This window comes from Prunus dulcis, chromosome 2 (assembly GCF_902201215.1).
Source record: "Prunus dulcis chromosome 2, ALMONDv2, whole genome shotgun sequence".
In the NCBI taxonomy this organism is placed as follows: domain Eukaryota; kingdom Viridiplantae; phylum Streptophyta; class Magnoliopsida; order Rosales; family Rosaceae; genus Prunus; species Prunus dulcis.
Window position 1 is genome coordinate 10,497,300 of NC_047651.1, and position 13,112 is coordinate 10,510,411.

At 35.1% G+C, this 13,112-nt stretch overlaps 1 protein-coding gene across 2 annotated transcripts; it reads right to left on the reverse strand.

Annotated features, from left to right (window-relative positions):
• Positions 1-263: 263 nt before the first annotated feature.
• LOC117620036 (ATP-dependent RNA helicase DBP3) lies at positions 264-5,374 on the reverse strand. Of its 2 annotated transcripts, XM_034350125.1 has the most exons (7): positions 5,033-5,374; positions 3,758-4,405; positions 3,386-3,474; positions 2,502-2,601; positions 1,899-2,150; positions 1,156-1,322; positions 264-752 (listed from the first exon to the last, which is right to left on the reverse strand). In XM_034350125.1, exons 1-7 carry the CDS (start codon positions 5,189-5,191, stop codon positions 467-469), a joined length of 1,701 nt encoding a protein of 566 aa, XP_034206016.1. In that variant the 5' UTR covers positions 5,192-5,374; the 3' UTR covers positions 264-466. The 2 variants fall into 2 exon arrangements, with proteins under 2 accessions (XP_034206016.1, XP_034206017.1); XM_034350126.1 differs by lacking the exon at positions 1,899-2,150.
• Between the last annotated feature and the right edge of the window lie 7,738 nt (positions 5,375-13,112).

Here is a 13,112-nt window from a genome sequence, read left to right on the forward strand (position 1 = left end):
GACGACAAACAAGAAAATCAAGAATGTGAGGACAAAAACGATAACCATGCACTTGATAATATTAAGACTATTAATATTATACACTTCAGTAAAAACAAATTAAAAAAATAGAAGTTTATTTTCAGAAAAAATAAGAAAGGAAGGATAACAAATACACTTTGAAAATTTACATTCCCGGTGTTAACCTCACAATATTTTAAACCATACGAACAACATTATAAGAGTCATTGGTAAAAACTCTTGACATATAATCTGATCTCCTGATTAAAAGTAAGCAAAATTTGCACCCTTTTACACTTGAAAATGAAAATTCAGTGTCATATATAGCATTATATCGTTGTAGAAGTTCTTACACAAGTTGGCAAGGCTAGCAAGATGAAATGTATCATAAACTGACAACATTTGGCAAAACTGGTAAGCGAAAAAGGAAAAAAAGCAAACTCAAATGTCAACGTTCCGGCATGGCTTATGAAAAAGACATTTTTCTTAGGGCGTCAGGCACTGCCTGCCCACATTGTTCAAGGATCTTCGTCAGCGGTCCAGCAAGCTCTGCGTCTTCTCTGGTAAACAAGCTATGCAATATGCCATTCACAGTGTAGCGAGCCATTCTCGTGAGGATTTGAACGTAACTCTCAATTGAAAGAGTCATATCGGGTATAATTACAACTTCATATTCACCCAATTCGGTTGTACCAATTTGGTCTATGTCAATCATGGAGACTGCAGGCCTTGCCCTGCCCTTGGATTCCACACTGAACAGATGACAAAGACAAACAATGAGTCATTTGCACAAAGAGAGGTATGAACAAACATAGAGCAGCATCTACAAGACATCAAAAGGGAAGCAATACTCTTTCTTTCGCAAGCAAGCCAAGGTATCCGATCAACTTTGGTTTTTTTAAATGATAGATTAAGAGCATGTAAACCGAGAATGTACCTAAATTCTACCTTATAGTCCAATGTAAACTAACGTCTACCTTTCTGCATACAAGCCTTCAAATTTATGACTAGAAACTCAATTGATTGAACAAGTTGCCTTCAGTTTAAACCCTAAAGTTGGATAACAATCAAGTCCAAACATATATTCATCATGAAAAAATGAAATGCAAGTCATCAGAAGTGTCCATGAATAAAATAAAGAGTATGAACATCAACCTGTTCCCAACTTCTGAGAAAACTGAGTCAGGTGAGATGGAATAGCCCTTGAACTTTAGCGCATTAACTAGTTTATGATGCTTGTGATCTTTCCCTACTATATATAGCACCTTTGAAGCCTGAGGACGGAGTCGACCACCGTAAGCCTGATCAAGAACTTGGATGGCCTGCAAAAGTATTTGACAGTATAGCTGAAAATGCTACTTCAATGATATATTCCCCAAGAATACAGTTTAACTAACTGATAAATTAAATAAATAAATAATTACCACGAATGCACTTTCTCCACTATAACTCAGCAACATCTTCTTACAAACTACTCATGTATTTTTTTATTTTTTTTTTTCAACACGAAAGAGAGATCAAAAGTATTTATGCAAATATATTTTATGGAATCCTTCTCACTTCTCAGTGGGTACGTCAAAGAATTCTGGAACTTGCTCATGAAAAGAGTTCCAAGTTCCAAGTTCCCCTCTTCAACAAACCAACCCTAAATACTCTATCATTACCATCCAATTCTTCTGATATACATTAGGCATTGAGGATTACAGCTCACCTCCATTTTCAACTCTGGAAAGTTACCATCTAACCAATATTATCTTCTTCTTTTCAAATATATATATCAAACTTCCTACATAAAATAAAATAATTATAGTAGCAAAATGAAACAAATTATGGAATGATTTTCTTTTGGAAATACAGTTAACCACACAATTAAATTTTTGGGAAAATCATATACATACCTTTGGTAGTTTTTCTTTCATCAGACAAATGTTTACAGACTGAACGATGCATGCACTTTGACCGGTGACAGAATTATTTAGAGATAATCTATGGACTGATCCCATCAGAAGATTTTGTAACCCTCGAACACAGGCATGTCTATAGCAATCGCTGAAAACAACTGTATGGGTTTTTCCACTCATAGATTGGCGAATGGAGTTTATTTTATCAAAGCAACCTTGTTTATAGAAAGATTCCAGTCCATCAACAACCTGTTCAAGTGACAAGGGATGCATTACAAACTTTTTTTTTCTTTCTGAAAACAGGTAGAAAGAAAAGGAAAATAACATGTCGTGATGGTAACACTTTGGTGGATTGATGATCATTGATGAAAAAAACTGAACTGTTAGTTCTCATCGGCTAAAGGCCTCTGTAGCTAAGTAGACAAATTCTACACTTATGGACACACTCAAAAATATAAAAATGACAAAAAAGTCCCCAGGAATCGAATATATGAAACCTTATGTAACAGCGGTTGTGTAGTTATATGTAAATAAGGTAATCAAACGCGCACCTGATATTAGATATTGCATAACAAATAAAAAAGTTCACAAACACATTACCAACAAGGAAACACCAGATAGATCTACGGCCTTCAAGGAAAGAAGCTCTGAAAGTCTCTCAGGTGTTGCAATCATAAACTCAGGTTCAGAACTCTTCAGACTATTTATTTACAAAACCAAAATTTAATCAGCAACTGAATAAAGGCAAAACTGTATATGAAAGGCTGAGTAGATCCAGCACATACAATAAAAGCACAGAACCAACAACTTAAAGCTTATAGCTCTGCATACATAGAGAAAGCAAACACACATGTGCATCACATGGAACAGCATCATTGTACATATATATATATATAATTTTTAAAACTTCAATGATAAAATAAAACTAAGGTGATGAAACTCACTAACTAATATTTACGTGATAAGGTCAACAAGTACATAAAATGAGAAATCCTCCAAATACTCTTTATTTAATCAAACGGAAATAACATAAATATAAATAAATATAACGGATATGAAAGTTCCACACAAAAAACAAGGATATCCAAATGGTATATGTCTCATCAAGAACCAATAAGGCACTGAACTTGAACAGTTTTGCAAGTATTCATTTCAACTCAACTGTCAATTGCATCCAGGTTCATAACAGGATTTCAAGCAAAATGCATACAGTTTTTTAATTGGACTTGGACCAGACTAAAAAATGATTTACCCAGCTAGGCTAGGCACACTGTACTTGAGTATATTAACTCAAACTTTTTGCCATATCATAGGTACAAGAATGCCCATGACAAGAACTCCAGTATTCTGAATAACCTAATTATTGGCTTTGGATACTAATAAAAGGCCACTTGCCATAAACTTTGGGTCAAATCCGCAATAAACATTGCCGAAATGACATTATCCTTAGGCACCAATTTCATAAGATCAGAGTTGACATTTACCCTTCAATCTGATGATCTAAGGAAGCACCAGGGTGTATACTCACTGTATGTATTCCAAGAACCTTCAAAGGTCTGCATACTGAGCGTACCTTCAAAAATATCAAACAACCAGATTAATCTTTTAATGAGGGCATAATGTCTATTATATATATTTAAATTAATATTTCATGTGATATATTATATCATGCTTAAATTAATATTTTTAAGCCCCTTATTTATGTCACTTTTATGGGGTCTATATTGAACCTTACAGTGTTCAGCCACTCAAACTGGTCTTTAAAAATTTCAACAATGATTGCTTAAAACCATTATGTAAAGACAATGAACTGAGAGGCAAGATCAACGATAGCTATGCTACTATATTACACAAACCTGGGTGGCTTTCACCTGGGATGGAACAAGGAACAAAAGAAATGGGCTGGTTACTGATAGATCTTCTTCATCCTTTCTAGAAATTGAATCAGCAGCGCTGGAAACCATCCATGCAATTTGCTCTATTGTAGAAGAAGTTCCACTTGTCTCTAATATATCCTTTCGAGCTGAATAACATTTCCAAAACTCAACTCCCCAAGTACTAACAAATAAAGGCTTGTCCTCCTCATTATTGTAGGTACCATCACAACGCAATGAATTTTCTATTGAATTCAAGCACTGAATCAGATACTTAGATGGACAGTCTAAGTTTTCAGAGACCTGTCCATGATGCCCATAGACGCCACCATTCCCATTCAGCTGAGTCTTTTTCCTTCCTGGGTCAATTTGGCTTTTCTGGGCCGTGCTATTAATTGATGTCAGTGATTTCTTTAGCTTATCCTTCAAACTTGTTACTGTCTCCTTTTCCTGCCCTGGATTATCTCCCTTTTCACTATTTCTTAGAGTTTCTCTACTTGTTTCATTAAAAAACACCTTCTCATGATTACGTGGAAGCATCTCTTTCTTGGTTGTTTTTCTTTCAAAAGTCTTTGCACCATTCCTGTCGTTGAAGGGATCATCAAGGGTAGGAAGGCTAAAGCACATACCCTGCAATGTCATGATAAATAAAACTGGTCTTAATTACTCAGGACCAGATATTCAAATCTAAAATGCTTCCCTGAAAATTCCTCAAATATAGGAAAACGACTGTAAAACTTGGCCTCACATATCATGTGGAAGGTAGCAACACAAGAATTACTTAGGAAGCCACCCAGTTGAAATGACAAAGATAAACACAGTTATACATCGACAACTTTTTTTTGCAGAAAGAAGGTTAATTCAGAAAATGCCTGATAACAGAAGGGAAAACAAACTCAAACTAATCCCATAGTAAATGTACAATCTTTCAAGACAAAACTCAAGCGCGCACACACAACTTATCCACCAATAGAAGAAAAAAAAAATTTATATATATCCAACTTAGACTCCATATTGACACACCGCAAAGAAATAAGCACAAAACCCAAAAGAATCACATAAAATAAAGAACCCATAATTTCATTTTCCATATACTTCAATGCAATCTTAACAAAATATCACAAACTGACATTCACATAAAAGAGATACGAATTTCTCTTTTTTGCTCCATGTGTTGTTTTTAATCATACAAAATAATCAAATTTAAGAAACCGTGTTACTCCAAGAACAGAAAGAAGAAAGGCAAACGGCAAGTACCTGACATTTGCGGCGTTTACCAGAATGGCGGCGCTTCTTGGCGGCGATAATGGAGGCAACACGAGCAGAAACTGCAGAGGAAGATTGGTCATTCTTGCGGAGTTTCTTTCTATTGGTCTTGTTCTGCTTCTTCCTCACTGCATCGTCACCTTTCGCCATAGCAGCAACGCTCAGAGACAGGGGAGGTTGCTCTTCTCTTCAAGTGAGGTCGGCGGTTTCTAGTGTGTGCCCTTTCGTGACTTCAGTTGCGGTTGGGGGTGTAAGGGTAGTTTGGTAATTTGAAACTATATTGCAAGGTTTGAGCTTCTGCTGTGTCTGAAACTGATGCTCGTTTGACGTTCAAGATGCGATGGTTGGCGACCTAGGAATGAAGGACTATTTCTATTGTAAGCCCAAGCTTATTTGAGATGGGCTTTTTATTTCAATTAAGATTTGGTGGTCGAAAACCCACAACTGAAAACTGTTTACACGACGCCCAATCCTTTTACCCTTTGTTTTTTTTGTTTTTTGTTTTTTGTTTTTTTTCTTTTTATCACAAAACATTCTTGAAGTTTACGAAATTATCAGGTTGCATTTTTTTTTCTTTTTGTCATTCGTGATCCTCATTAACATCCATGCTCAAAAATGGTCTATATCGTCTGGTTCTGTCCAAAATTTTGTCAAATTGATGACTTAGCACATATTAAAAATTCACTTTGATTTTAAATTAATGATGTTAAAAAAATCCATATGTTATTGCTTTATTTTTAGGACAAGCGATTGGGGGAGGGGACTTACACAAATATTCCTTGGATGCTTGGGGTTTCAAACCTGTACTTATATGGGTGGAGGTTGAAGAGCTCAACGAACTTAGCTTTACTCTACTGACTATGTTATTGTTGCTAATTCAAACAAAAAATGTAAATTAGCTTGGGATACTGAAACATATTAAAAATTAAGTTTCAAAACATATAGCTCATAGAGAGTTAATAACAAACAAAAATAACGAATAATATGGAAATTGGGGAAACAAAGATTTCAATAAAACCTAGCATACTTGAAAGGTTCATATTTAAATAGAGGTCTTGCAGAGACTTCATTTCACTACCTTCTTCATATTTGTTTTATTGCTGCATTTTAGTGCATGCATTCATGCAAGCATGCATGTCTACATAACCACCAAGTTAGGGGGTGGACAAAGCATGAAGATTCACTGCAGATCTGGAGACAATGATTCGCTTGCAAATTTTGGCAAATGGACAAGAAACTACTTGGAGCTTCAAACCTAATATATGACCAAAGTAGAGATAGCTTCACATGTGAACGTGAATGTACTTATGTGATAAACGAGCATCACCAACTGTATGCTTATTATCCATATGATAATACATGGAGTATATATGATTTAACAACCTAAACAATGATTAAGTTTTATATATTTTTCATAGAGATAGACCATTTACATTGAGTTAAAAAATAATTATACTGTTTATGACTCTCTAAACTAGGGAATATAATTGGAGTTCAAATTTTATAGAGACCTCCTAAAATAACTTTTGTGTTATAAATCCATACGTTATGGGTTTATAGGTTATGGATGCCCACAATAATAGCCACTATCACTACCAAAAAAAAAGGCCTTTTGCGACAAACTTTATTCGATGGCCCCTAAATATCGTTGGAAAAGGTCCTTTTTTCGACTAAAAAACGTTGGCCGTCGGAAATATGTCAATATGATTCATTTTATTTCCGACTATGAATGTACCCTCGGAAACAGTTTCCATGGATGTCGGAAATACATTGTTTTTAGGCGGGAAGCCTTGGCGCCAGTTGTATTACCGACCAAATGCATGGCCGTCGGAATTGTAATGGTTATTTCTAAGGGGGCTGTTTTTGCCCTCGAAAATAGTCACTTATTTCCGAAGGAAAATATGTCTTCTTGGTAATGAGTCTATATTTCCTAGGGCAATTATGTGCGGTCAGAAATAATTGCATTTTACCGACGACATGTTTTGCTTGTTGAAAAAAGTTGTCGATTTCCGACAAATAATTTTAGTTATCGGAAGTAACTTTTCATTTCTGATTGCAATTAATCACTGTCATAAATAGTTATATTTGCTATGGCATATAACTTGCATCGGAAAAAGTTGTCGAAAAATTTGATGCTTAATTTCTTGTGTGAATAAAAATATCACATAGAGTGTGCATATATGTTATCAGGGGCGAACCCACGTTGGGACAAGGGTGGTCAATTGACCCCCAGAAGCGGGAAAAAGCCATGGAAGGCAAGATGGTTGACCCCTGGATTGTTTGGTGATTGGGCAGGAACGCCTATCATTTGCTCCAATAAATGGAAGAGAAGACATGTATTTCCACAACATATGAGAAAATACACCACCGCTTTACCTTTTAGTTTCATACACACGGTGGATTACATTTAACTAGGAACCAGACCAGCGCACCCCTTCGTTTCTCTTCCCATCTCAAACCAAGTTCCAAAAGCCACCACCTCTCTAATCTCTTTCTCTAATAACTACACATCTTCCCAGGCTTCCAAATTGTAGTAACCTCCCTATTCTATAGTGTTATTAATTATATATAACAAAATTGTAAATTGTCTTTTATATCGAAGTGTATAAACATTAGATATTCAGGTTTTAACCATTGTTATTACACTTGATATTTAGAAGGTCTACCCTCAACGATTCATATGGAATTTGGATAGGAGTGGTACTATGTGAGGATATAATTGGTTAAACAGATAAATTCCTAATGGGTTAATTCTACATGAATTAGAATACCACCTCGATTTATGTCTTCATATTTTTCTTTTTCTTCCAATTTCTTATGTTCTGTTTCTCTCTATTTACAGAGTCATCTGCTTCTTATTACAAGAATTCGAACTCAGGTTTGTCTATCAATATTCTCTCTTTGATTTGTAACGTTTGAGTAGTTGTGTGAAAATTACTATGTGTTACGATATATTATATGAGTTTTGATATTCAATTGATTGGTTTATGAGATTTGTCTGATAATAGGCTATGTGGGTTTGGCTTTTTTATTGGGTTATTATGGGAGAAGTGAGGGAAGGCTGAGGACGCAATTAGAGAATATGCAAAATTGCACTACTGCTAGTTGATTATGACATAAAGTTATGTGCTTTTTATTGACTTACTCAATTTGCAAAATTACTAGTTAAATCTGTTTATCTTTTTTATTTTCTGTCAATTTGGAATTTTCTCTTAGTTTGTTTGTTTTTTCCTGAATCTGTTTAAGTGTTGATGTCATCTTTTAGTTAAATACTCTGTTATGTAGTTTTGGCCTGTAAAAGAATGAATGGTATGTATAAAGCTTTGTCTAGAGCAATATCATTTATAATTTCAGCTTTTATGTGTTGTTGTCCTACTCCAGTTAGTGATTTCAAGACAAGAGGAATGGGGTTTGAGATAGAAGCCTAACAACACATATGCAAAATCAATAGCAGCTCTACGTTTATTTATCTTATTCATGCATAACATGTTTGAATATCTTGTGTTGTATTTTTGGTATATTTTGGACGACTTGGTTCTGTAATCTAGTTTTAACCACCCAAAACTTGTGTACCATGACATTATGCTCCTCAGCTAAGCCAAGCAAATGTGACCACTTACCTTCTAGCTAGAAAACAGAGAGCAAGTCAAGCAATTTGTGACCCCAACTTTTTGCAGGTACCGATTTTGCTAATTAAAGCATGAGATTTTTTATGCATATCAGATGCATGTCAATGCATTTTATCAGAGTTTGGTAGTGTCTAGTGTAACGTGTTATGTATATGATCGATATATGATCAATGTAATATGCCAATTGTTATTTGTCTTTTACTATAATTTATTTCTATCTTGTCTCAATCAAATGTAGATAATATGCCAATTGATAAATCATGGATGCGATCAAGGAGGTCAACACATGAGTATTTTACTGGAGTTGCCAATTTTATTGATTAGGCATATAAGCATATAAGCATCTGAAGTATGACGACATGAAAATTTATTGTCCTTGCATTAAATGTAGTAATAGGGATAAACGGGTTCGTGATGGAGTACACGAACATCTTCTGTTTAAGGGTATTAGGCTTGATTATACTCGATGGTATTGCACGGGGAAGATGAGGATAATGATAGTGATGAAAGTGATAGTAGTAGTAGTAACGGAAACGAAGTGGATAATCTGGAGTCAATTTATGACATGCACGGTTTAATAGAAGAAGTTTTTCTGCAAGAGCCACATAGAGATGTAGGAAAGTTTTACAAATTGTTAGAAGAGGCGGAAGAGCTATTGTTCATGGGTTGTGAGACATACTCCAACCTGTCTTTTGTTGTTACCTTGATGCATATCAAGTGCAGCAATAATTGGAGCAATAAATCTTTTAACATGCTGCTGGAAGTGTTGAAAAAAACATCTCCTTTTTGTAAAAAGTTGCCTGCAACCAAGTATGGTGTAAATAAGATTGTTAAAGATCTCAGCTTCCATTATGAGAAGATTGACGCATGTAAGAACAATTGTGTAATTTATCATAAGGAGCATGAAAATTTATCTCAATGTCCTACATGTAAGATTTCACGATAGAAGTCACAAGGTCGGGGTGGGAAAGAGAAAGGTAAAAAGGTTCCCTGGAAGGTGTTGCGTTATTTTCCACTAACGCCAAGGCTTCAAAGATTATTTATGTCTTCTAAGACTGCTGTAGATATGAGATGGCATTATGAGGAACGTGTGAAAGATGGTGTGTTAAGGCACCCAGCAAATTCTGAAGCTTGGAAATCTCTTGATAGAATACGTGAGTCTTTTGGTAATGAGTCGCGCAATGTACGACTTGGTTTGGCAACTGATGGATTCAACCCCTTTGGCAATATGAGTGTGAAGTATAGCTTATGGCCAATCCTTCTATTCCCATACAACCTTCCTCCATGGATGTTGATGAAAGAGCCTTATGTCTTCATGTCTTTACTTATACCAGGAAAAAAAGGCCCTGGTCAAGATATTGATGTATACATGAGGCCATTGATAGATGAGTTGCAAGACTTATGGGGAATTGGCGTTGAAACATATGATATATCTAAAAAGCAGAATTTTCAAATGCGAGCTGCAATCATGTGGACTATCAACGACTATCCTGCATATGCTTATATGTCAGGTTGGAGTACACAAGGAAAATTGGCTTGCCCATGTTGTGGGTCCAATACCTCACATCTTAATTTACATCATGGCTCCAAGCAATTTTATATGGGTCATCGACGTTTCTTACAATTAGATCACTCATGGCTTAATCAGAAGATGCAGTTTGATAATACAAGAGAGAAGAGGGTTGCTCCAACTAGACCATTGGGCATTGATATGATAAATGAACTTAGTGAACTGAGAGAAATAACCCACAATAAGAATGGAACAAAGCAAACAATAGCTGGGTTTGGAAAGACTCACAATTGGAAGAAACATAGTATCTTTTTCAAATTGCCTTATTGGAAAACTCTCTTGTTGCGGCATAATTTGGATGTTATGCACATTGAGAAGAACGTATTTGAAAATGTGATTGGCACAGTGATGAACATTGATGGTGAGACAAAAGATTCGTTAAATGCTCGCCTTGATCTCCAAGAAATGGGTATAAGATCAAAACTTCATCCTATAGAAGAGGCTGAGAAGATTATTTGGCCTAAAGCTGATTACGAACTATCAAATAATGATAAGAAAGCTGTATTTCAATGGTTGATGAACTTAAAAGTTCCAGATGGATACTCAGCAAATATATCTCGGTGTGTCAATGCGATAGAATGCATTATTTTAGGCATGAAAACTCATGACTGTCATGTGTTTTTAGAGAGATTAATCCCACTTGTGGCGCGAGAGTTATTACTTAGAGATGAATGTGATGCTTTAATAGAGTTTAGTTACTTTTTTAGAGAATTATGTGCCAAAGTATTGAGAATAGAAGATTTAGAATTGCTTGAAAATGAGATTGTTCTAACCTTTGCAAGTTGGAGAAAATATTCCCTCCTGCCTTTTTCAATATCATGGTTCACTTATCTTGTCACTTAGCATGGGAAGCAAAAGACATGGCCCAGTATAGTTCAGGTGGATGTATCCTGCAGAGAGGTAATGTATGGTTTAGAAGTTATTTTTCTATAGATTGTCTTTGATTTATATTTTCAAAAAAAAAAAAAATTCTAATGTTTAATACTTATACAGGTATTCGCACAAGCTAAAGAGTTATGTTCGTAATAAGGCTCACCCAGAAGGGTCTATTGCGAAAGGTTACTGGGCAGATGAATGCGTAACATTCTGCTCTCACTATTTGAGTCATGTTGAAACTAGATTTAGTCGTACAGAGAGAAACTATGATGGAGGACAACAATCATGTCCATATTTTCAGCATTTGGTAAAGCTTTTGGGAAAAGTGAATTAAGGGAGATGAGTATTGAGCTTCACAGGGCTGCCACATATTATGTCTTAACAAATAATGATGATTCTGAGCCTTTTATTCAGTAAGAAATCTTCACACTCATTGAGAGAATATGAGCATACATTAACTTGTTTGTTAACACTATCTCATGCATGCAGAGAACATAAAAATTCTCTAGTCCACTCTGGAGTCCAAGATGTGGATGGGACACATAGGCATCAATTTGCCAATTGGTTTGAAAAGAGAGTAAGAAAATATTTTTTTGTTTGCAATTTCACTTTAAGTTTTGGGATCATATAAAGGTCATTGAAAATATATATTTTTCTTAACTTGTAGATTGAACTACTATACAAGGACGGGAAAGTGAGTAAGGAAATGTTTGCTTTGGCCCATGGTCCTGAAAGGCGAGCCACTCACTATTCTGGTTACAATATGAGCGGGTTTAGGTTCCATACCTTGCATCATGATGAGAATAAAAAAACACAAAATAACGGTGTCATGGTTAAAGGGGAGAATCAAATTGATGATGTTCCTTGGTATGTAACATTAACAGAAATTGTAGAGCTTTGTTATACACAGAAGAAAATGGTTGTATTGTTCAATTGCAATTGGTATGATACAACCCAAAGAGGAGGGGGTTATAAGATTGATCGCTATGGGATTACAAGTGTTAACACAACATGCAAGTTACATACTAAGGATCCATTTGTGTTGGCAAGCCAAGCAACACAAGTATTTTATGTCAAAGAAATAAAGAATAAGACATGGAGTGTGGTGGTGGAAACAAAGGCTAGAAATGTTTATGAAATGCCTAATGATGAAGGACAACCATACCAAGAAGAAGAGGCTCAAAGGTGTATACACACAACTACCAACCAAAATGAAGACGAAAGTAATGATATTAATAACAGTGGGGATGAGGGTGGAGATGAAGACGAGGATGAGACTAATCATATGGATTTGGAATGAGATATAGTGTGATTCTGATTATTGCATTATTTGGTGTCATAAATTTTTTATTTATAAATGGGTAGTATTTTTATTTATGTTTGGAATACTGAAAGTCTTTGGTTATTTCAGTTGTTATTATATTTGGTAGAGTATTTTTTATTACTGTTTTGATTGTTTTATGTCTAATTCTATTATAATAGTATTTCTTTCTAGCATTGTCTATTTTGCTAATGAACACAAATGTAGCTGTGGGAAGAAAAGGAAGGAGTCGCAATACATCATCAACCAATGAACAGAGAGAGTTACTTAGATCCTTTGCAGTCCAACATGCCTCTGTTGAACCATCTCATGATAATGAAGTACAAGAAACTCAAGAGACATGCTCTGAGACTCAACCTTCAAATACCCAAGGTATAGCTTATATTATTTCAAAACTATAAATAATATAAATAATATAATGTTATTAATTGTTGTTCTTAATTAGGATTAAGTGCTGGAAAAAAAAAGGGCAGAGGGAAGGCCAAGGGAGGAAAAGGAAAGGGTATGCTGATTGAAATATATAAGAGAAGTTAAACATATACACTACTTATTGTTACCAATAGTTATTCTAGTTATTTCTTAGACTTGACAAGTGTAGCTTAATTATTATTAGTTTATTTGATGGCATATAAAGTACTTTAATGATTCAATTTCCTCTAGCATGGTAACCAAAGA

What these genes read in the sequence shown, in the direction of transcription:
- LOC117620036 (XM_034350125.1), bottom strand. Translation starts at nt 5,191, where the DNA reads ATGGCGAAAGGTGACGATGCAGTGAGGAAGAAGCAGAACAAGACCAAT. An exon ending in CCCAGGTGAAAGCCACCCAG is followed by an intron (nt 3,475 to 3,757) that starts GTTTGTGTAATA and finishes ATATTTTTGAAG; the next exon opens with GTACGCTCAGTATGCAGACC. An exon ending in TATCTGGTGTTTCCTTGTTG is followed by an intron (nt 2,151 to 2,501) that starts GTAATGTGTTTG and finishes TCACTTGAACAG; the next exon opens with GTTGTTGATGGACTGGAATC.